Source organism: Geotrypetes seraphini, chromosome 4 (assembly GCF_902459505.1).
Source record: "Geotrypetes seraphini chromosome 4, aGeoSer1.1, whole genome shotgun sequence".
Classification (NCBI taxonomy): domain Eukaryota; kingdom Metazoa; phylum Chordata; class Amphibia; order Gymnophiona; family Dermophiidae; genus Geotrypetes; species Geotrypetes seraphini.
In genome coordinates, this window is record NC_047087.1 from 98596518 (window position 1) to 98622375 (window position 25858).

The 25858-nt window shown below is 38.4% G+C and overlaps 1 protein-coding gene across 1 annotated transcript in view; it reads right to left on the minus strand.

Moving 5' to 3' along the window:
• The window catches only part of PTGFRN (prostaglandin F2 receptor inhibitor), a 268645-nt gene that overhangs the window by 85521 nt on the left and 157266 nt on the right, over positions 1-25858 (minus strand). The window contains exon 6 of the mRNA XM_033943308.1: positions 4945-5358. Within this exon, the coding sequence (XP_033799199.1) occupies positions 4945-5358 (414 nt within the window). The remainder of the gene's footprint in view (positions 1-4944; positions 5359-25858) is intronic.

Consider the following 25858-nt stretch of genomic DNA (forward strand, 5'->3'; position numbering starts at 1 on the left):
AATGTCTCAGGTAAGCAAATTAAAAAAAAAAAAAAAATCAAAATTACCCCACTGTGTGCACAAAGAAAAAAAATAAAGCTAAAGAAACCTATCTTTTTTTGATTGCAGGCTTTCTTGCGTTGGCTAGCAGCTGAAACTAGAACATCTTGAAGCTGGAAAAAGGAACACCTTGCAGCAGCTGGAACTATAGTCTTAACTCTCTTTTCTCTTCAGGCCCTCAGATGCATAGGGTACCAGGAAGTATGCCGGGCTGATGCACTGGACCTGGATGCCTGGACCTCAGGAACTGGACTACTCTTCCTTAAAAGAAGGCAAAACCCTCACTCTCTGTGTGTGCAAATCTTAATCCGTATCTTCTTAGGCAGTGAAGCCATGTATCTCTTGCTATTGTATAATAAAATAAAATGGAGGTTCCCTATTATAAACCACCCACCCTGAGAACCGTCACCACTGCCACTCACATTCAAGTCTTGTTAACTCAATCCAGTTGGCACTAACCTCCTCAGCTTTTCAGCTACTCAAAAATTACTAAACAATGTTATATAACTTCTTTTCCAGTTTTCTGCTATGGCTTTAAACACTGCTTTTTTAAAAAAATTGGTATTTACATACCACTTATAGCCTAAGTGGTTTATTTTCAAGTACTCAAACATTTTTTCCTATCTGTCACGGTGGGCTCACACTCTATCTAATGCCTGGAGCAATGGGGGATTAAGTAATTTGCCAAGGGTCACAAGGAGCAGCATGGGATTTGAACCCACAATCTCAGGGTATTGAGGCTGTAGCTCTAACCACCGCGCCACACACTCCTCAATTGGTATTAGCACCACTGCAGCACAGCTAAAACCTTAGTAGTGCTTCCCAACATCCCGTGACAGTTTTATTTTAAAGCTTTTCTTCCCTGATAACTAGCCCAGAAACATCATACCAAAATTAGCTTTTCCAGAGACAAATTTAAATTAGCCTTTCCTTTTGGTATTAACCATAAATATTTAAAGTTCAGTCCTCAAAAATTTTAAGGACTTCTTTAAAGCTTTACCAAAAATATTTTTAATTTGTCACTCTCTACAGGACAGTGTTTAAACAGTTATTTGAAATTTATTCAGCCTCTGTTTGAAAACTAGAAGCCTCTCTGTCCAGTTCCTCTAAGTTTCTCACAAAAGAACATGAAAATTCTCCTTCATCCAGTAACTTTTCTTCCACACAGAGAAATTCACCAATTAACTTTTAAATGAACAAACGGATATAAGTGAGCTTTCAGAGCAACCTCTGAAGCCAATTAGCCTTGTGAACACTCAGAAGGAACAAGAAAATTCCTTTAAAACTTCCAATAAAACTCTTTCAACCAAATTACTTCCTGGTCAAATTAACTTAAACATTTTGATTTACTGTCCAATGAACCTAAAATATTTACAGTACTCACTACACCAGTAAAATCACCAGCAACCACACAGCTCTGAATAAAGATCTCAACTGCCTCTTCAAAACAACTGTTAAGAAGCCTCACATGCTCATTATCTCTTGAGAATCCTCTTTCTTGGAATTCTTACAAGCACTCTCTTATGCATTCTTACACTTACAGATTTCAAATCAAAAATTTTAACCTGTTTTCACTGAGATGATTGAGATTGAGCTTGTTTTAATGGCTTCCTTTCGACGTTGTCTATTATATTGTTGGATAGATTGTTTGTTAAATTATATTTTGGTGTAATTATATCTTGTTGGTTAAATCTACAACATGGGGCAAATAAAGGTTTGTTTGGACGATTAGTATAACGCTTTTGGGTAGTGTGTTCTAAGTTATCTTGAGCTAAGGATTGTAATGTAGGATCATTTTCCTTAAGTTTTGCAAATATAGCTACAACTTTTTCTCCAAACAGATCACCACTTGTGCATGGGGCAATAGAGATAGCAGTGGCCCTAGATGCAGTGTTATAAATGGGCACTTATGTGGCATATCATGAAAGGTGTCTTATGTGACTTTATAAAATAGACATCCAGAATAAGCCCCTGTAGTGCATAAATTGTCACATAAATTTATGCCTGCTGCACAAACAGTGTAATTCTGGGCATGTATTCTATATCATATGCAAATACATCGCAACTGTGCCTCAACTCTGCCCACTCCAATCCCTAAGTACACGTATCTGTGGTATGTGTAAGAGTGAGTGCGATCTTGTCAGCATATGTAATTATTCACACATTATTTGGCAGCACAATTTAATAAAAGCCCTTTCCCACAGTTTAAGGATGTATTCCACACTGAAAAGCTTTATAAAGTGCAGTGTTCTCCCCAGGGCCTTTCAGCCGGGCGTTCCGCCCAGCTAATTTAGATGACCGCCCGGCTGTAATCTCGATCGTAATCCTGCTGCTGCTGCCGCCTTCTGCTCAACACTAAAAAAAAACCTTCTCACCGGCTTCGAGATTTACCGAGCTGACTCGGCACAGCCTGAATCGCAGGAGAAGAGAGAGATGCCAGAGCATAGGGGAGGGGTGGAGACAAAAAATGGAGAGGGGGTGAAGCTGAAATAAATTATGTACAAAGGAGAGAAAGGGCACATCATATAGAGTTTATTGAAGGGACATAGAAAGAGGGAAGATACCATATGGAACAGAGAGAGGGCAGACACTGGATGGAAAAGGCAGAAAGAGTGGACAATGGATTCAAGGGGCAGAGAGAGGGTGGACAGTAGATGGAAGGGGTGGGCAGAGGCTGGGTGAAAGGGGCAAAGAGAGAGGACAGATGTTGCATGGAAGGGAGCGAGGACAAATGCTGGATAGAAAGAAGAGAGTGAAGAGAAGATGACTAAAGTAGAAACGACAAAAGGTAGAAAAAAAATATTTTTGTTGCTTTACGTAGAATCAAGTAGTATTGTAACTGTATTGATTAAAATTTATCAATAGGAAATGGAAATAAGGCAATTTGAGGGGGGACTAAACCCCTTTCCTCAGGTCAGGACAGGATACCATAACAGCTGTATACTGTACTGTCTTGAAGAAAGATTTGGCCTCTGAAAGCTAATTGAAAAATGGATTAGTCCAATAAAATGGTATTTTCATATTTCTCAATATTTTATTTCTATTTGTTAATTTGTAAAGTGGTGACTTATGTAGAAGTTTTTTCAAATTTACATCTACTGTCTTTATATTTTGCACAGTATTAGGGAACATGCGTCATTGTTTCTGTGGTGTTGCATTATATGCAGAGTCTGGTTTCTTGGTTCAGTTTAACTTTTGTCTATATATTTCTATTTTTAGTTTGTGATTATTCCATATTGGGCGAGGGTGTATCTGTGTTCTGTGTGTATGAAAAGGACATGGCTTTCTGTTAGCATTGACTACAGGATCAATTGATTGTGTAGGATCTGGTTTATTTATTTTTATAATGCGTGTGTTGGTGTTCTAGTGCTCACAGCAGTGTTTAAGATGCTGCCTTTTCCTAGATGCACCCTTATTGTGTGACTCATGGATTATTACTAAAAATATCTTTTTTTATATAGAGGAGGGGGTTGTTAAAAAATTATTAGCACTGGCTATCGTATATACTAGGTACACCACTGGATTTAATGACCCTATTCTAACTTTACTGTTGACGTAGGTGTTGTCCCCCCAACACATAGACACACACATTATAAAGAATTAAATTAAAGTTGTATTATCATCAAGCAGCTTTCAAATGACATTATAAGCAAATAAAAATAAAATATTTTTAATACATTGCTAATTATTACCTGCATCTTTACCTATACTGTTTTGCCCTAGCTCTTACTTTGCACTATAGCAAAATAAAAAGGAAGCAGATAAAGATCAATCACACAGGTGTCCTTCAAGGCTCAGTAACACCTCTCCATAAATTATGTGGAAGAGGTCTGGAAGTGGGGATAGCATCTATTTCATATCCTCAGTGAGACCTCAGGAAGGAACCTAGTGATCAAAACATTATTAGAGGTGTTGTACAGCCATTTCTTGTATGACTGGATGAGCTATATTTATCCCTTTTTTTTTAGTTGTTTAAATTCATGCAGAAATAAATGGTTAGATTGAACCTAATGACTTCATTAACGCATTTCCCTTTTTTAAACCTCTATACCATTTGAAAGAGGGTGAATATCTAATTATTCACTTCTAGAATTGGATACTTCTTAAATTTAGTAAAAATATTCTGGCACAAGTGTCAAACCTTAAAAAAGGAAGTCATATTGAGCATTGGAAAATAATAATAATTAACTAATAAAAATAGTATACATTTAATTTTCCTCACTACCAAATTTCCCCGCCCGGCTACTTTTTCATGCCACCCAGCTGGAAAAAATTTCTGGGGAGAACACTGAAGTGATACCAAAAAGTGTATATGAGTCCCAATAAAACAACTTGTAAGATCCTAGTGGCATGAAACTGCTTCCCCATAAAGAGGTATATACTATATTCTCCCTGAACTTGCAATAATTTCTAAGCATATTTTGTTTTCGCATTTAAAATTCCTGACACACCACTTCAATCATCACAGACAACATCAAACAACAAATACACTGAGAGCTGTGCTATTTCTCTGTCTACCCCAAGGTGGCAGGAAATGGCAAGAGAGTTGCTTGAAATCCGTCAACAAGTGAGTTCTTAGAATTACTAGCTTCAGGGTAAAACTAATAGGCAAGATATTTTCTGGGATTAATTTTTTTGTAGGGCTCCAAGCTACCAGCAGAGCTAACTTTCTTTCATTACTGGTAACTGCAGTCATGATTCCCACAATAAAGCTGCATGCTTCCTCAGCAGCAACTGGCAGGAGGATGTTAGCACTGTCCTCAGCTCAGAACCTTACTAAACAAATCTCAAAAAAATAAATTGTTCTATCTATATAAATTACCATCTTTCAGCTTTTTTAAGGCTGTTTATTGAACAATTAAGTGCTATTTCCCTGCAAGTACCATCTAGGATTCTTTTACTAACCTGATGTCTTGAAGTGCACCTTGATAGGATTTGACGAGTTGCTGGCTACATCCCGCCACACTCCAGCACCACTGCCCTGAGACCAGGCCGTCACCGCACAGCGGTATAAGCCAGCATCCGACACCTCAGTCTGGTACATCCTGAACCGGAATTCCCCCTCGTGTACTTTCTCCAGCACTACACTGTCCTGTCGGTCTCGGTCTGTCCATTCCTCTAGTTGGATAAGTGAGTCCTGAGTCAAGGAGATGATTTTTGTGGTCCGGGTAGAATTGGAAAGTGGCTTCTCGGCAGTTACCAAAACAGAGAATCGAGGGGCTCTGATATTCTCTGACAAAACTTTGCAAGTCATTTCAAACGTGCTTCCTGTGGTAAAGGATGACTTTCTGTTTTTAGCTTCCACGCTCAACCTGTAATCTTGGAACACAAAGAAAGATCTAATTAGTATCAACATGAAAGCCCTGTGGACAGATACAACAACAAAACCCTACAACCTACTGAAGTTGAGAGGGGAAACTGGCATCAGATGTCCAATCATTTATAGCTAGAGTCACAAATGTATGTTACCACATTAGCACAGAGTAATGTTTTTATTTATTGATTGTGCTTTATTAACCGCCTTTATAAAGAGATTCACCCAAGGCGGTGTATAGCAGGTACAGTTTAACATATAAATTCCAATTCTGTTAACAGCATGACATTAATAAAAATGACCAAATATGAACATAAAAACAATAAATGAAGTAAACTTGAAAACAGCAAATTGAAACTTAATAATAGAACGTGAAACAGTATCAAAAATATACCGTATACATTTAGCTTCACTGAAATTCAAATAACAGAGATATAATATGATGTCAGCATAATACTAATGAAACATCTAATAAGCATGCATTAGAACATTTAGATATCAGATATGATGCATTTCTACAATACAGCTTACCATATAGCCAAGGGGAACAATGCAAATATATAGATGGGAATCTCAGACTATTATAATCAGTAATACTTGAGTTATTCAACAGTAATTGCAAAAATTAGGGATAAAAAAATTTAAAAATCCCTAATAGTATACACCCTCCCAAAGTTTAAACGATCCTCAGAAACAATACTTAAGAGTTCAATTGGGTTTCATTACACTAAGCTTTAAGTGTTAAATCGTCATCGGATCACAAACCTCTTAGTTTGTGGTCCTGTATTTTAATTCATCAAACAAATAGCGGCACCAATTGGCTGAATACTACCACTGACTGGTTCTTTAATACACCTCCTTAGAACTTAAAGTCTCAAATTCTGAATGATGACTTCTTATTTATATATTCCACCGAAACTCCTCAGTAAGCCACACTTAAACTCTCAACAAGAGAGCCTGGGTGGTGACAGTCCTCATCAGAGCTTAAAAATCGGTGCTTTCTCTATATCTAATTTATTTTTATAAAGTTTATTTTATGCAACCTAATTAAAGTGCCAGTGCTTGTTCTTAAAATCAATTTTATAGATATATTCATAAATTGAAACTTAGCTTAAGAATCATTGCTGTTTCATTCCCCACCGACGCGTTTCATTCTTCTTCAGGGTCGGGGAAAGTACAGAAATGTTCAGGCTGACAGCATTTAGCTTATACCAACCAAAATCAGTAAGTGTGGCTTACTGAGGAGCTTCGGTGGAATATATAAATAAGAAGTCATCATTCAGAATTTGAGACTTTAAGTTCTAAGGGGGTATATTAAAGAACCAGTCAGTGCCTGTACAGTGGAACCTTGGTTTACGAGCATAATTCGTTCCAGAAGCATGCTCGTAAACCAAATTGCTCGTATATCAAAGCAAGTTTCCCCATAGGAAGTAAGGGAAACTCGCTTTGATTGTTTCCACCTCCTCCCCCCCCCGAGGCTACTGGCGCTGCTCCATTCCCCCCCCCCTTGAGGCCACCGACGCTGCTCCATACCCTTCCCCGCGATCTGGCATACCCCCCTGCAATCCGGCATCCTCCCCCCCTGCTCGCGTTGCCCCCCCTCCACCGTGATCCTACATTCCCCCCCCTCCCCGAGCACGGCAATGACATCCCTTACCCCGACAGGGCACCAGTGCCGTTGCCCGAAGATCCTCCCTCTTTTGGCACGGCCTGGGCTGGGCGGTGTGTCAGAGATCCTCCTGGGCTAGACTGGCTTTGAGCATTTGCGCATGCTCAAAGCCTTCTGGTCTCGCTCTCTCCGAGATTCTGAATCTGAGAATCTCGGAGAGAGCGAGACCAGAAGGCTTTGAGCTTTCGCAAATGCTCAAAGCCAGTCCAGCCTGGCCCAGCCCAGAAGAGGGAGGATCTCCGACGCACCACCCAGCCCGCGCCAGAAGAGGGAGGATCTTCGGACACCGGCACTGGTGCCCAGTCGGGGTAAGGGATGTCAATGCCGTGCTCGGGGGGGGGGCAGATGTGAGCGGGGGGGATGCCTGATCGCGGGGGGGGGGGAGGGCGCGCTCGTACAGCGAGGCAACCTCGGTTTAAGAGGCACCAAGTTTGCAAATGTTTTGCTCGTCTTGCAAAACACTCGCAAACCGGTGCACTCGTAAACAGAGGTACCACTGTATTTTAATAGCATTTATCTGTGTTCTGCTTGTGTGACCAAGGCCAGGTGTTCTCGTAGGAATGAATGTCGAGAAGCGCCATACAGTGTGCTTTGAGTAATTTAATTTTGTGGTTAACCATTTTGTTAATAAGATTATATTGTGTGTATATATGGAAAAAATGGCATTACAATTAGTATTAATACTATGAGGGTGGGGTCTGGGGCAGAGCTTGAGCACCCCCAATCATTTTGGGAAGTTGGCTCCTATGGATGGAGAGTCTTGGAGACAAGATGTGTATTGCATAGTCAGTTAGGCTAAATAGATGTTTGGCTAAACTCAAGGCAAGTTCTTTGTACAGTTAAACATGATATAAGGAACTAGTCTAAGTTACAGTGTGTGTAGCAAGCTACTCAAGATGCAGAGTGTTGTACAGACAGTCATCCTATATATTAAAGTCTAGGGAGAAGCCAGGCTTTCATCTGCTTCCTGAGGTAGAGGTAGTCTTGAGTTAGACATAGCCCTTCTGAGTGTGGGAGCTACTCTTAAGGATTGCTAGCAGCTATCATGTCACACAATTTCTTTTGATGAGGGTACAGAGACAGTGATTTGTTCCTTGAGAGGACCTTAGAGATCTCAAAGATATGTAAAGAGCTAACTTATTCTTTAAGTACTCTGGGCTCAGTCTGAAGACCTTAAATATCAAACAGTTTAGCTCTGTAAGGTACTAGTAGCCACTGTAGTTTTTGAGGAAGGGTTTGATGTGATCACACCAATTACAACCTTCTATTGGTTGGTGCTGCAGATTTCTGAATTAGTTGGAGCTGATGCAGACTCTTTTTGATTTGACTAGTGTACAGAACATTAGAGATTAGTAACTAAGGGCTCCTTTTACTAAGGTGTGCTAATGGATTTAGCTCACCCTAAATGCTATGAAGCCCATTTACTCCTATGGGCTTTTTAGGATTTAGCATGTGCTAGAAGCCCTAAGTCCTACATAAATAGTATCTGTGGTACAATAATGTGCACTAACACTCTTAGCACATGTTAGTAACTTTGTTCTGTGAAACTATTTAGTAAGGGCAGTTTGACCCAAGAGTAGGGACGTGCTGTCCTTTTAAAATGAACAACAACCCCCCCCCCCCCCCAAACAAACCTCAATACTCATTACATTGTTTTTTGTTATTTCTTATCTGAAACATCAAAAATTAAATGTCATAATTTTTCATGCTGCTGTTTTAGCTTGTGGTTTACAAAAATGTGCACGTCGTAAAGATGAAATTATTTTGATGCAAACTGAGCAAAGCAAATAACAGGCAGAACGCTAAAAATGAAAAAGAAACTATTTCCATGCATGCCCATAAACCTACAGAGCAATAAGGCCTCAACAGATTACGTAAGGGTCAGAGAGTGCTATCTCCATGGTTTTAAACATCCCCACTCATTTTTAGGAAAGATATTCGTTGGGTAGTGCTACCATCGAGGCTCCATAGAACACTATTGAAATTCTGCCAAGTTTAACGTTATGCTCTTTTGTATATTTCAATGAAAATGTTTACAGAAGAATTGCTTGACAAATTGTGTTTATTGAAAACATACACACTGCAGAAAACAGTTTTTGATAGAAAGAAAACCCAATGAGTTTTGCTGGAAAGAAGAAAGGAAATCACAATGGAATAAGTTCTATATACAGTATGTCACTTTAAAAAAAATCAGCAGCAAAAAGGGCAGTGCTTAACATGATAGGGAAAATGCTTGGGTACCTGATTGTAAACCGCTTTGATAACTTTGATAGGCAGTATATAAATACCTTAAATAAATAAATAGCCTCTGGAATTCAGTGTGGTTTATAAAATTGCATATAGCACCCGTCGGCATGACTAACATTTAGGCACAGGCATTTATGTCAATGAAAACCAGGACTAAGTGACTGCGCCTAAGTTGTGCGCTGATCGGACATATTCTATAACAATGCACCTAATTTTAGGAATGCCCATGCTCCTTCCCTAGCCATGCTCCCTTTTGAGATCTGCGCACTAGAATTTATAGAATACTCAAGTTTCAAGTTTTTCTTATTTCTTGATATCCCGCAAATCACAGAGTACCGTATTTTCACCCATATACCGCGCACCCGTGTAAAACGCGCACACGGGTATAGCGCGCGGGGAACACAAATTTATGTAAAAAAAATTTAATATAGCGCGCACACGTGTATACCGCGCATGCTAAAACCTCCTCCCGCCTACTCTGAACCGGCATCCTCCCCCCCGCTCGCTTATCTCAGAGAGAGCGAGACCAGAAGGCTTTGAACATGTGCAAATGCTCAAAGCCTAGTCCAGCCTGGCGCAAGAAGAAGGAGGATCTCTTTCGCACCGCACCGCCCAGCCCAGCCCAACCCAATGAAGGAGGATCTTCGGGCACTGGCATGGCACATCCTGTGCATTGGTGCTGGTGCCGGTGCCCAATCGGGTAAGAGATGTTTTGCGGTGCTGGGGGGGATGTAGGATCGCGGGGGAGGGGGGGTGACGCGAGTGGGGGGGAGGATGCCGGTTCGCAGGGGGGATGCTGGATCGGATTGAAAAAAAAAAAAGTTGTAAAACGTGCTCACGCGTATAACGCGCAAGGTTATGCACGGTTTGTAAAAATCGTGTATAAAGCGCGCGTTATATGCGTGAAAATACGGTAACTAAGCTACTCACAATAAAATTAGTATCAGTGTACAATAAAATGAACATCAATTAACAAAAATAGTAATAATAAATATAAAAATAACATACAATGCAAAAGGGACAAGGGAAGAACTCCAATTTGTGATAGAAAAGTGAAGGGAAGGAAAACACATAAAGTGAGAGGAACAATCTAGTTGCTCTTCAAAGGAATCTTGTATTACATTTTTCAGGTTCATTAGTTTAGGAGAACGTATCTCTAAATAGAAAAGTCCAGATCTTTCTTAAAAATATTAAGCGAGGTCTGGGGTTTAGATCGTTGGGAAGCAGATTCCATAGTTCGGGGTCCTGAACTGAAAAAATGGAATTAGGTGAGTGAAGGAACCACTAACTGATTTTGATTGAGAGTTCTAAATGTTTGGGGAGGAGTGTAGGATGTAAGATATTAACTTAGAAATAAAGGGGTATCTGTAGCATGGATTTTGAATGTGAGTAAGAGAATTTTGTAAGTGATACGATAAGGTACAGATAACCAATGTGCCGATCTAAGTAATGGTGTAACATGATTGCATTTTTTATGCCCTGTTATAAGTTTGATAGAGGTGTTTTGAATTAGTTGAATTAGAATGCTGAAATGGAAATAACTGTGTAGGACCCATATCTTCATGATCTCTCACACTGAGCTCGAAGTCTGCTGTTGAATGATTTATAACACTTAGGGCTCCTTTTACGAAGGTGTGTTAGGGCCTAAACGCGCAGAATAGCATGCGCTAAAATGCCACATGTGCTAGTCACTACCGCCTCCTCTTGAGCAGGTGGTAGTTTTTCAGCTAGCGTGCGCTAATCCAGTGCGTGCGCTAAAATCATTAGCGCACCTTCGTAAAAGGAGCCCTTAGTTGTGTAGTAGCATCACTCATGGAATGGGGGGGGGAAGCAGAATTGGTTGACTGTTAGTTGGAGATAATATGAGCTCTGACGTTTTTCAGTTTGGTTTCTGGACTGGGAGGGTTTTTTTCTTGGGAACAGAATTATAAGTTTGATGATGATCTTTGTTTTACACGAGAAGTATGTTCTCAAACTACAATAAAAAGATTTATACAGTACATAGAATACACTTTAAAAGTTGTGCATATAAATTCTAATTAGTGTCAAAAATTGCTTGGCAATTACTGGCATGGATCGGCAATGTTCACAGATCTACAAGTGCAACTTTGGTCACAGTATACAAATTTCAGGTGTTTAAAACACCACACATGCTCTCAAACTTGACTCTAGATTTAAAAAAAAAAGGACATGTATTTCATTTTAAGAGATATTTCCATTAAACAGAAACCAACATTTACTCATGTAAATGCTTAGAATAAGATGACATACTCCTTGTATTACAGGGAATGTGTCATAACTTGGTTGAGCTGACCTAATTTTGGTCTAGACAGGGTTAAAAATGTTATAGAAAAATGCAAGGAGGGTGGGGAGGAGGTTGATCTTTATGGAAAGTTAGGCTGGGGAAGGTGATTGGTGCTTAAGTGGATTCTGAACCAATCATAAATTAATAGGAGCAAGGGTACGGTGGGAATAATTATATATGGATTTTACTTTTAGTTTTTGTGGAGCCCAGGAGGTACGCCATTTTTTTGTCTCCTCCCCCCCCCCCCCCCATTCTCCCTACAATCAAGTTTTAGTTTTAACTTGGTAGGGTGGAAGTTGGGCTAGTCGTAGTGGGGTCCCAGAAGTCATTCCCCTTGAGATGGTGTCATTTGGGTTTTGAGTGACAGATTCACTATGGATAAAAGGGGAGGGAGAGATTAGTGTTCAGTACTGTCATGAGTCCAGGAATTCAACAAGGTTTAACGGTATCACAGACTTTGCTTTGGGGTGGGGGTTTGATCAATGTTTGAGACTTTGGTGATGTGGTTTGTTCAGTACTGACTAACCGACAAAATTGTGTTTTTGATATTTGATAAATGTAAAATTGTTTTAGAAATGTTTGAAACTGTGGAATGGTATGATTTTGGATGTTGAAAACTTTTTCTATTGCCACATGCCTAGTTGTTTATTGAATTGTACTTCAGAATGGGAGTATGAGTGCCTAAGTTATGGCACATAGCCGTAGGAAGTTACAGAATTGAATTCTTAGAAGATGATTCTCTAAGTCGGCCTATTTTTAGGCACTAACGTGGTGCTTATTTGGAACCTACAAGCACAGCAAACCAAATACAGACTTTGGCTCAAGCACATACACCATCCATAGAACTGATGTAAATCTTTGTGCCTAAATTACTAAAAAAGAAAAACACACAGGTAAAACTGAAAAGTTCTCAGCACAACTGAGAAGGGAATGATGAGGATATGGTTCAATCAATTTTGTTTCTGCAAATTGGCACTTAATGAAATAAGATAACACTGTTCTCAGCTACGGTGCCAAAATAATGCTCAGAATTTAGGAAGTTGTTTTAAGCAACCCCTCATATAATTCTATTATTTACATGCATAACTATGTGTCTTACTCCCGCTGTGCCCAGACTCCATAACTAAGCAACATCACATTTAGGTGCCTATTACAAAACATATGAACGTTATGTATGTATGAATGTATGTATGTACGTACATATGTATGTATGTATCTATCAGAGTGGAGGAGTAGCCTGGTGATTAAAGCGCCCAGCGAAGAACTAGGGAAACTTGGGTTCAAATCTCACTACCTCTCCCTGTGACATTGGGCAAAATCACTTAACCCTCCACTGCCTCAAGTACAAACAGATTGCACTTTTTTTTTTTTTTTGGCTCCATGGTTATGGAACCTCCTCATGAGAATTACATGTGGAGACTTCTCTTAGTAGATTTAAATCTTTATTGAAGACATATCTTTTTCATTTACCTTTTGAACAGCTAGCTGCTAGGGTTGGGACTTGACAATGGTTGTGAGTATCTTTCTATCAGTTGTCTCTTTATAACTCTCCTAGTGTGACCGATTACCTTTCCCTATGATACACTGTAGTTTAGATTTTGCTTTCTTTTATTTGATTTTGCTTTGGTCTCCAGGTCAGTTAATGGCGGTATACCAAGAATAAATAACCTAACCTAATCTACGTGTCTTCTTGGTGTCTAAATGTTAGCACCTTGCTTATAGAATTACTTCCTATATTGCGTGGACTGCAGATTGCCAGACTTAAAGATCTCAATATGAGATGGGGGAAAAAACAAGATGGCGGCGGTGTGTTAGCTCTCAGTGCAAGCGCTCCATCCTACCTTTAGCTTCAACGCTTTTTCCCCGGGTCCCGATTCTGTTTTTGTTTCGGGACCGATGCCTCACAGCAAACGTAAGGGCGTTATCCGGCTGGACCTTTCCACAGCTGGACAAACGCAGATGGAATGCTTTCTGATGAGTTTCCCAGCCGTATCAGGAAGGGGAGCTCCTGCTGTAGCTCGGGTGGAAGGAGACGCCCGAGCCATGGGGTTTGAGATATCGCTCTCCCCCCCAGCAGCTCGATCGCCGCTGAATCTGGCAATGGAAGGCGTGGGCGGTGTGAGCCCCGAGGAGTCGATGAGCCCGATTAATTCACACGGGGGAGGGCACCAGGCAATCCAGGATGCCAAATCAACCACCTATCGAGGAGCAGAAGCTGCTGACTTCTCACAGACGGCGAGACTTCAAAATATATGGAGAGTGCTCCAGAAGTTAGAAGCTGCTTCTACAAAATCCACAGGAGATATCTTGAATGTTGTGAGTAAATTGGATGATTTGACTATTTCAATTCCAAATATTAAAATAAAAACTGATACAAAATTTGAAAAAATTGAAAAAGAGATTTCCTCATTGCAAAATGTTTCATCAACCATGGTAAAAGCCAGACTTTTTCTACAAAGGAAAATTGAACAATTGGAGAATTATAACAGGCGTCTTAATTTGCATATATTGAATTTTCCCAAACTTGCTTTCGTTACACCAATTGAAATTCTCATCTGAACTTTTGCCACCAGTGAATAAAATATATTACCTGCCTAGGAATTTGGAAAAGTTGCCTCTTAACCAAATGGATATCCCCCAATCAATGGATTTAAATAATATAACAGGTAAATTAGAAAGCTCCCAGGAAGAAATTGAATACCGCGGAACTTTGATAATTTCCTTAGTGTTTGAACAGGACTTGAATGTAATCATGAAAGCTTATTTTCAATTCTCTCAGAATTTTTTCATGGGTCAAAAAATTTGGATATACCCAGATGTAACAAAGACTACCCAAGACCGTAGGAAATTGTTCTTAGCTATGCGAGAAGAAGTATTAAAAATGGGAGCTACATTTCTACTTAGTTACCCCTGCAAATGCCTTTTAAGATATGCTGGGACCAAGTATGTCTTTTTTGCACCAGAACAGCTTTGACACTTCTTGGACACAAAGAAAGTTATTAATTAATTGATATAAAGTGCTGCAGAAAATTGGGCTGTGGGTCACGTTAAGCCTTTGCCTCAGATTATGATTATGTGATTTGTTTAATTAACGGAGACCTCCTTGTCTCATTTATTTCTTGTTTTTTCACTATTGTTAATTGAGGTCTAAGAAGTAGATTTAAAATTATTCTAATATTGAATAAGGGTTCTCCCTTCTTCAGTTTTTCTATACATAGTTTTTTTCTTTTGATATTTTCTGGTTATACTAATTGTTTTCCTTGCTGTCTAAATGATACTCTGTATTGCTGTAACAAGTGGATTCTTGTGTATTTCATTTGAAATCATAAATAAATAAAAATATCTCAATATGTATACTTTGGGGGAAAAGCGGGAGAGAGGGAGATATGATAAGACACGTTTAAATACTTATATGGCATAAATACACATAAAGTGAGTCTCTTTCAATTGAAAGTAAACTCCAGCGTAAGAGGGCATGGGATGAGGATAAGAGGTGACAGGATCAGGATTAATCTAAGAAAATACTTTTTTACAGAGAATAATAATAATAATAATTTTATTTCTTATTTACTGCCAAAGTCATAGTAGTTCTAGGCGGTTTACAACGAAGAAGGGCTGGACAATCAGCGAAAATGGTACAATGTTACAATCAGATAAAATTAGGTGATAGAGGGGAAAAAAAATGGTACAACAGAGAGAAAAAATGGTACAAACAGAAAGAAAGATGGGTACAATTATGGCAATGAAATGGTACAGTGAAGAAGGTCAAGACAATCTGCGTAAAGGACATATAGAGATAGAGGGCCAGGGTGGGCATAGGATCTTAGGGTATGAATCGGGTGAAAAGATTAGTTTTTAGTAGTTTCCTGAAGTTTAAGTAGGATGAAGAGCGTGAGATGATGTGATGAGAAGGTTGTAGATGCATGGAATAGTCTCCCGGTAGAGGTAATGGAGAAAAAGACTGTCTGAATTCAAGAAAGTGTGGGACAAGCACATGGGATCTCTTAGGGAGAGGAGGAAATAGTGGATACTGTGGATGGGCAGACTGAATAGGCCATTTGACTTTTATCTGTCATCATGTTTCTGTGTTTCTAAATATAACACTGCCCAAATGTACACTCCTACGTCTATCCATGTAACAACCCAGTTTTCCAGTTCTGTATATGTGGTTGCGTTTAATAACCACCTCGCCTTTGAAAACAGAGGAAACCAAAAGTGGGGATGAACAGTGGACTTCCAGGTCAAGGAGAAAACCACAGATGATCAGGATCACAATTTATTTGGCTCCACACAGCAAACTGTGTCCATAGATTATAGCATTTTTAGAAATTTCTTCTTGATTTCCTGGTGTATTGGTGATACAGTTTGTCTTGACCCCTGAGGCAGGCGAGTTTTCATGCCGAAATATGGTGCTGTCAGATCCTTTGTATGTGAGAACTAATAAACTAAGATCCTGGTCATCCATGGTTTCCTTCTCGACTTGAAAGTCCATTGCTCATCCCCACTTTTATTTATTTATTTAATTCATTTTCTATCCCATTTTCCCCAAAGAGCCCAGAACGGGTTACAGGTTAAACATACATAAAATACTGTTAGGTTACAATATGACATACTTACAGTACAAGTTTACAATACAAGGTTGTGTCTTAATTCGATACATACTAGGAGTCTAATACCAATAAACATAATATAGAGTTTACTCTTTGTGGGGGTTTCTGCTTCCTACCTCTGATGGTTGGAGCCTTGAGTACAAACATATTTTGTCCAGCGAGACAACTTACTGAAAATTTCTCTCTAAAGGTATATGGTCGCTTTTAATGAGATACTTTGTAGCAAGATGACCCTGAACTGAAATCCAAAGTCTTCCTGAAAGAACTCTCAAAACATCTGCAAAATCTAAAACCAGCTGATACAAGGGAGACAGACACCCTGCAGGCTTGGTTAAAATAAATCCTAGGACGTTTTCATTTTCAAATATCGTACATTCATTCTGGCTAAAGTACTGTAAAACAAGAAGGCCGAAGACCACCATCAGGTGGGCTGGAATGGAAGCAAGAGGCACGTGTGTAGTTTTAGGATAGTTGTGTGTTTTTTTAGCCATATGACGGGAATAACTATGAACTTTCAATGAAACATAAAAACAGGAAGTAGTGGGAGAGAAAGTGATAATCTGTAGAGAAATGCCTGAGCAGGGGGCAGAGAGCAGAGCAGCAGCATCTAGGTCGCTTCCTGCCTGTCCTTTTATCCTTATCTGGGAACAGAGAATTGAAATCATAGAACTATCTCCCTCATGTCACTATATGTTTGAATCTGAACCAAGTACAGTGAGACACCATCCTCTCCACAAAAACAGAAATCCTGATCTAAAAAAAAAAAAATACAGTGGTAAAGGTAATGCTTTGCAGTTCTGAAACAAACTAACAGGCCAATGCTCAGAACTCCTGCACTGTTCTCTACAGGGCAGGAGAATACCACGAAAATAGTGCTAAAAATATGACTTCCCAATGTTCGATATTAATAGTATGGAAATCATATGTGCGCTATTAATATTGAGCATTGGGAAGTTATTTTTCAGTGAGGAGGAGGAACCTGCCAGGCACGTGTGCACAGGAGCTGTCGAGACTAAGAAGGCAGCTGACAGGCAGAACATGCAGACCCCAGAAGCAGAACTGTGACATTACACCCACCCTTGGCCCAGCACTGCTGCTGACCCCAGGGAACAAATGTCCGCTCCCTGTCCTCCATTGAGTGCTGACATTCAGAGCCACTAGGGTCTGTCCTCAATGGTGATGGGAAACTCTAAACTTTATAAGAATGTTGCCTGAACATCTGACCTCCTGTGTCCTCTGAGTGGCTTGCCAGACAAATGGAAGTGAGATAATATCCGCTGAACCAGCAGAGATGGGGTAAGTGGTGCCTGTGGCGCATGCTAGGATCCTCCGTACCTTGTGGAAATATTTCTGTATTCGTTTTAATTTTTTTTTTTTTTTTTTATTCTTTATTCATTTTTAAACATACAATAAGTGTATCAATATGACAATGCCACTGGATTCTCTAATAAACAATTAATTTGGTCCCAAATTGATTTCCAAAAAGTCATAACAAATGGACAACAGAATAATACATGATCTAAAGTCCCTGCTTCAAGATGACAGCGCCAACATTTATTAGAGCTATCCAATTTTTGTAACCGAACAGGGGTTCATAATGCTCTATGTAACAGAAAAAACCATGTTTGTCTCATAGATGCTGTCACTGTAATAATAATAATAATAATAACAGCTTATATACCACAATACCGTGAAGTTCTATGCGGTTTACAAAGATTAAGCAAAGGTACAAATTGATTGACATCTCATCCTCCAAGTCCAAATTTGTGTCCATTGAGTCGCAGAAATTTGATGCTTGATCTCAATGCTCCAAATGTCTCTCAGTCCAGTGTTTGGTTTCTTTTTAATAAGTCCAGTTAACAATTTATACCACTGGGCAGCCTGGTGAACCAGGAAGTCCGCCTGAAAGCATAAGAACTCCATATTATATTGATCCTTAAGGTTTTTTCACTCAGGGAACCCCGCCTGAATGGCCTGCTTCAATTGCAACCATCTAAAACTTTCTGATTTATTAAGGCCATATTTATATTGCAACTGTGAAAACTCAAGCAGTTCACCATTAGAGATAACATCATCCAATAAACGTATTCCTGCTATCATCCAATGTTTCCAGGCGACCTTTTCTCCGCCAATTTGAATCTTGGAGTTTAGCCAAATAGATCGATTTGTAGATTTGTAAATTGGAATAGTTATTAAATTACTTACATAACGCAATGTTTTCCATGTATCAGCTAATATTCTGTTATCTTTACTGTGCCTAGGCATTTTGATACTGAGCACATGACAAAGGCGTATTGGAGACATAGTTGCCATTCTAAGCCACAACCGCTCTGGGAGGACCCAATACATACCATGGCGCAAAATATAGGATTGATGATACCTAAAAAAATTGGGAAAATTTACCCCTCTCTCTGAAATTGGCTTTTGTAAAGATACCAAAGCAACTCTAGGAGTTTTACCCAGCCAGATAAATTTTATAAGAATGCTATTTAATTTTTTATAAAAGGACCCTTGAATACATCACTTACAAACAATCATTGGTACATTACATAAATTCTTATCTCTTCCCCTTTCCCATCCCTCCCACCCATATATTCCATTATCATGCATTTTAATTCTTAATTCATGGGTGTCTCTTGAGAAGATAGGAACTCCTTAAGTTTTTCTGGATCATCAAAGAAATAAAACTTATCTTTATAGGTGATTTTCATTTGTGCTGGGTAAAATATTCCATATTTTGCTCCTATTTCTTTTAATAGTTCTCTTACCTGTATAAACTTTTGCCTTATGTGAACAATCTCCTTAGCCAAATCCGGAGCAAAAAACAATTTAGAATCTTTATTTTGTATTTCTCTAACCGCTTTTAAAATATCCAGAACATGTTGGAATCTTTTTTTTAAAATTTTTTATTCATTTTCAAAATTACATTAAGTGTTAAATATATTCATTCACATTAACAATAAGTACATCACTTACAAATAATCATTGGTACATCGTATAAATTCTTATCCATTCCCCTTTCCCATCCCTCCCACCCATATATTACATTATCATATACAACATGTAATAAGAGAATTCCCCCCTCCCTACACCTTAAATTGATAAATATAAGGGAAACAATTTCAATTAATCTTTACAATATTTTGTTAATGGTTTCCACACATCCTGAAATTTCTTAAAATATCCCCGTTGTAATGCAATAAACCTTTCCATTTTGTAGATATGACATAAAGAATTCCACCAGAAGTTGTAATTTAATCTCCTCCAATCTTTCCAATTATATGTAATTTGCTGAATGGCAACACCAGTCATTATAAGTAGTAATTTATTGTTATTTGCAGAAATCTGACTCTTTGCTCTCATCTCCATTCCAAATATCACAATATCATAGGATAATGCCACTGGATTATCTAATAAATTATTAATTTGGTCCCAAATTGATTTCCAAAAATTCATAATATATAGGCAATGAAACAATAAATGATCTAACATTCCTACTTCCAAATGAGAATGCCAACATCTATTAGACAAAGAACTATCTAATTTTTGTAACCTAACAGGGGTCCACAACGCTCTATGCAGCAGAAAAAACCAAGTTTGTCTCATAGATGCTGACACCGTACATTTCATCCTCCAAGACCAGATTTGTGGCCACTGAGATACAGTAATTTCATGCTTAATCTCAATGCTCCAAATATCTTTTAAACCATTTTTTAATTTATTTTTATTAAATCCACCTAACACTTTGTACCACTGGGCGGCCTGGTGACCCAAGAAGTCTGTCTGAAAACAAAGACATTCCATACTATAATGATTATTAAGGTTTTTCCAATCAGGGAACCCTGCCTGAATGGCATGCTTCAGTTGCAATCTTCTAAAATTTTCTGAGTTATTAAGACCAAATTTATGTTGCAACTGTGAAAATTCATGCATAGTACCATTAGAAATAACATCATCCAATATTTGTATTCCTACTACCATCCAGTGCTTCCAGACTAGTCTCTCTCCGCCAATTTGGATCTTGGAGTTTACCCATATAGACTGTTTTGTAGATTTATAAATTGGAATATTTGTTAAGTTGCTTACATATCGCAATGTTTTCCATGTATCTACTAGTATGCTATTATCTTTACTGTAGCTAGGCATTTTGATACCGAGTACATGGCACAGACGCAATGGAGACATTAGTTGCCATTCTAACCACAACCAATCAGGAAGTTTTTCCATGAGTTCTGGGAGGATCCAATACATACCTTGGTGTAAATTATAGGCTTGATGGTACCTATAAAAGTTTGGAAAATTTACCCCTCCCTCTGAAATAGACCTTTGTAAGGATACCAAAGCCACTCTAGGAGTTTTACCCAGCCAAATAAATTTTAAAAGAATACTATTTAATTTTTTATAAAAGGACCCTTGAAAATATATTGGTAACTTACCCATCTGATAACAAACCACAGGTAAAATCATCATTTTAATAGTTTGGACTCTCCCCCACCACGAAAGGTGTAAAGGATTCTATTGCTCACACATCTCTGTAACCTTCTGTAACAACAATTTTTCATTTACTTTCATTATTTCATCTATTGTATTTTTAATCCAAATGCCTAAATACTTTATTCCATCCTCTTTCCAAAGAAAGGGAAAAGACTCAAACAAACCTTTTGTACAGTGAACATTAAGTGGAAGAATTTCTGATTTATTCCACTTTATCTTATAACCTGAAAATTTTCCAAAATTCTCAATTAATTCAAGTAAGCAAGGAATGGTTTTCTCAGGATTTCTCAAATAGAGCAATATATCATCCGCATAAGCCGAGATCTTATATTCCCGATCTTTATGCAGAATGCCCTGTATCTCCTCTGTTTGCTGAATAGCTAATAGCAAGGGTTCCACAACAATATCAAAAAGCAAAGGAGATAAGGGACAACCTTGTCTAACCCCCCTTTGTAACCTAAAACCTTCTGAAAAATTATTATTAATATATAATTTAGTAATAGGGGAGCTATACAATGCTTGAACCATTCATATAAATCTCGAGCCAATACCAAACCATTCCATCACTTGATACATAAAGGTCCATTCAACCCGATCAAAAGCTTTCTCTGCATCAAGTGATACAGAAAAAACTGGATCTTTTAAGGCTTTGGATAAATTCAACATATGCAATGCAAGCCTGGTGTTATTAGAACAATGTCTTTGAACAACGAATCCTGTTTGATGCATACCAAAAATAAAAGGGAGAGCTTTAGCCAAATCTTAGCTAAAATTTTCCCATCAACATTAATTAAAGAAATAGGCCTGTAATTTGAAACCAGAGTGGGATCTTTATTTGGCTTTGGCAAAACTATAGTTAATGATTCAGCCATGGTACCCGTAATACAACCATTAGTAAGTTGAGTCCGATATAAATTTAATAAATATGGTAGCAGGGTAATTTGAAATGATTTATAAAACTCTACAGTATAACCATCTCCACCTGGAACGGATCCAACTCTAAGGGACTTCAATGCTGCTTGCAATTCATTTATTAATATTGGCTTTTCTAAACTTTCTTTTATATGCTCAGGAATTTTCGGTCCCGTGATTAACTTTAAAAATTTCAAACCATCCCTTTCTTTATCTAAATAAGACTCAGAAGAATACAGGTTTTTGTAAAAGTGTAAAAATTGTTTTAAAATCATTTCAGTTTGAGAATAAGTATTTCCCTTTTCATCTTTAATCATTACTATTTTTGTTTCCGTTTTTTTGCTTTTAGATAATTTGCCAATAATCTTCCTGCCTTATTTGAATTTCCATAATACACTGCCTGTTGAGAAAATAAATCTTTTCTAATCAATTTAGAAGAAATTTCATTATATTTCCCTTTTACTTTCATGAGGTCTTGTAATGTAGAATATTCCCATTTCTCAATTAATTTTGATTCTAATAACCTTATGTCTTGTTCCAAGCTATAAAATTGTTTTTTAATTTATTTTTTAATATACGCCGAAAAGGAAATAATTTGACCTCTCATGGTTGCCTTAAAAGCATCCCATAATGTTTCTATAGAGATATCCTTCATATTATTGATTTGAAAATGTTGATTCATTTTCACTTGCATTTCCTCAATAAAATTTGGTTCCACCAGCAATGTATTATCAAATCTCCAGATAGGTCTACTTTATCAATTATCTTAATTTTAATCCATACCCCACCATGATCAGATAATATAATTGGATCTATGGAGGCTTGTTTAAATTCCTATTTTCCCCTTACATATGACTCAATTCTATTATATATATCTTTTTCAAAAATCATTCCTATACAGAATCCTATACTTTAATATTTGTAATATTAAGTATTTTAAACTAAAAGCCCAAAAGAATTAGAAAGTTCTTTAAAATTCCCCTTAATGAAATTGAATTAATTTTAAAGCTATAAGTGGAATATAACAATTAAATACATTAAATCCAATTGAGATAAAATTTAAATTTACTCAATCATAAAATATTCAATTTAAAAATTTTCTAAATTAGACATTTCACCTGTCTAAACATTCGAAACCCCGAAAATTTCCTTATTTCAGCAAATTTATCTTTAACAACTTATCCACAAAAATAAATTTATGATATAATTTCCTCTTGTATTACAAGTAAATCACATAAACAAATTTATTCAGAAAACAAATACCTACTCCAGGCATAACTAATAAAACATAACCACTCACTCTTCCATATGCACACAAAACATTCAATGCACTCCAACTTTGCAAACCACTTCCTCCCTTCACTCTTACAAAGTTTCCTCCACTGATTTCCGATCTCTAGTAATGTCCTTCAACCCTTAGATCCATTCATTGCTGAACAGGAACCATAATTAAGCCCCACTTTCTACTACAGCACATCTAACATCTATTGCAAACCATGGTTTCTGACAATACAATTAATAAACTTGTGAAGTGCTTCCAATTGATGTTGCCTTTCTAGGTTAACCTGCACATTGTGGTACGCAGTCTATGCCTGCTAGGTGTGTCCCTAGTGCAGAGCCCTGTTTAAAGGCCAACCCTTCCCCCAGTGTTACAGATAAACCTTTTTTGATTCTCCTGATGCTATTTCTCCCTTGCTCTCTAGAGGGAGTCAGAGCACGAGTGCAGAGCGCCCATCCCCCTCAGGCCCAGGGTTGCTGATAAGAAATACTTCCCACCTGAGGGTTGGGGGTGGGGCTGCAAACTAGTTGCCCAGAGAGGAAAGCTCCTGGGAAGTCAGCTAAAAGGAGGAGAGGCACAGGACAGGCAGGAGAGCTTAGGGCTGGGAGATCCTGATGGCAGTTCTCCACTGGAATCTATGGAGCTGATGGAAGCCGGAGAAGAATCTTCTTTGAAGGAGAATGAAGAACCTCAAGCCATGGAACTTGACCCGGATTCATCTGCTGCTCCAGTGAGTGAGATTCTGCCAATGGAAGTTTGCTTCATGGAAGGCAAGCCGCTCGGGAAATAAAAGTGAATAGCTGTGACCTTATTATGTTTATGTAATGCCCTGTAGGAGCTTTAGAAACCAAGAGCTCCAGAAGATTGAAAAGACTTTTGTGAAAGTTTTTTTTGTGTTTCTCTTACATGAGAAAGGACTGTTACCAGCCCAGGTAGTGGGGGTTCGCCTCACATATTTTGTGGTGGGATTGTGGGCCTGTTTGGCAGTGTATCACCACGTGAAGCGCACTGCCTGCCCAGTATTCAAGCTGCTGGGATAGTCACAGCAGTAGCTCTGACTAGTGCTGCAATAGTCAAGTTTAAAGACTGTTGGTATTTGAATGTTTTGTTTTTTCATTGCATGGAAATGAGTAGGGGCTGAAACCAATAGCCTGACTCTTAGAAAAAGACCTGAACTGGGACATTTCCACTTTTTGGACAGTTTGCTATTTTGTGGGGGTTTTTTTCTTTTTACTGTTTTGGGACTATTTGCTAATCGCAGAAATATCCTGACAAGCTTTATGTTTAATGCCAATGAAAGAATAAATCCTGAGTTTAATTTAAGCAACTACACTTACCTGGTGTGGCTGTATTTTTCTTCCACTAATTTTCCTTGTGCAGCCCACCGCGGCTCACAAGAGCACAACTCCCTTGTCCCAGCCACTCAGGGCCCATTGTCCTGAGCCGGTTGGTGACAACATTAAGGAGCTATGAGAATCTATGTTATGTTCTGACTGGACTGAACTATAGCAAATTCAGTAATATTTGTCAATTCAATCTGTTCCAATTACTGGACTTTTTCTGAACTGTACAGTCAATCCCAAACCAACAATATCTATCTTAATTTGCCATTAATTTTTAACTTATCCTTTTCATTCTGTTGTAAACCATAGTCATCCGTGGGAAAGGAGATATCCGATCACAGTAACTTAGTTCCCTTCAGTTCTCCAACCAGCACCCGGAAGAGGAAATTGTAACTTGTCACTTGTGCTCTCTCGGCTTCCATAGACTCCAGTAACCCCCGGAAGAGGGAAACAACCAGACGCGTCAACAGAGCTAATGCGCTCTCGCGGCCGTCTCCAGCACAATCCGATGAACACACCCAGACAATGGGACCCGCGGTAGGCTTCCTTCAGTTCCTCCAGCTGCAGACCTCCAGGAGCTTGACCTGATCGACGCCTCTAACCGTCCGCTTAAGATTCACCTCTTCCTCTTTCACTCCTTCCGCCGCAGACACCCGAGGTGGATCAACTACTGGATGCAGCCATCGGCACACAGAATCAAGGATACAAGACCAGGCCCTCTACCACCTCAACCACGGACAAGGACCCGATCCAATCTCTCCATGTCTGTTTGTCTCATCCTCTTCTTCAGGAACTCTTCGTCAGGAAAATGTCTGGTTCTTTAAAAAAGTCATAGAAGGCCTCACTCGAACTTTCCTCTCCTCTTCTTTCCGCTCTTTTGACGTCAGGTAAGTGTAATTACTTATTTGCATACTACTATCACCATTCTTTTGTAGAATCTTCTTTATTTAATTTAAATTAGTCCAATCATTCCAATACAGTTATTAAATCAGTTTCAGCAGCCATTTTGTCTCATTAAAGTATATGGAAAAATTATATTTCCTCAATATTTTTCCCCTAAATCTAAACTTTTCTCATCCATTAAAAAGAGATGTAAATCAAATTTTCAATTAAACTTTAAATCATAGGTGTTTCCAGAGATGACAAAAATTCTTTAAGTTTTCCAGGATCCTCAAACTGATGAAATTTTTCTTTATATGTAACTCTCATATATGCAGGATAGTATAAACCATACTTAGCACCAATTTCTTTCAGGGGTTGCCTTAATTGCAAGAATTGTTTCCTGATTTGTACAGTCTCTTTAGCAAAGTCCTGAAGAAAAATCAATTTAGACTCTTTGTATACAAGGTTTTTAATCTCCTTTGCCGCTTGTAATATATCCAATACCTGTTGGAATTTTAGTACTTTAAAAATCACAGTTCTTGGTTTTTCTTTATTTTGACTTTTCTTCAAACCAATCCTATGTGCCTTTTCAATTTCTATAGGACCTTTTGTCTTCAGTGAAAGTATCTTTGGTATTATATCTTCAAGGAAAGAGATTATATTCTTCCCTTCAACCCCTTCCTTTAATCCAATAATTCTTAAATTCTGACAACGAGATCTATTTTCCAGGTCAATCAGTTTTTTGTGCACATCCATTAATAGAT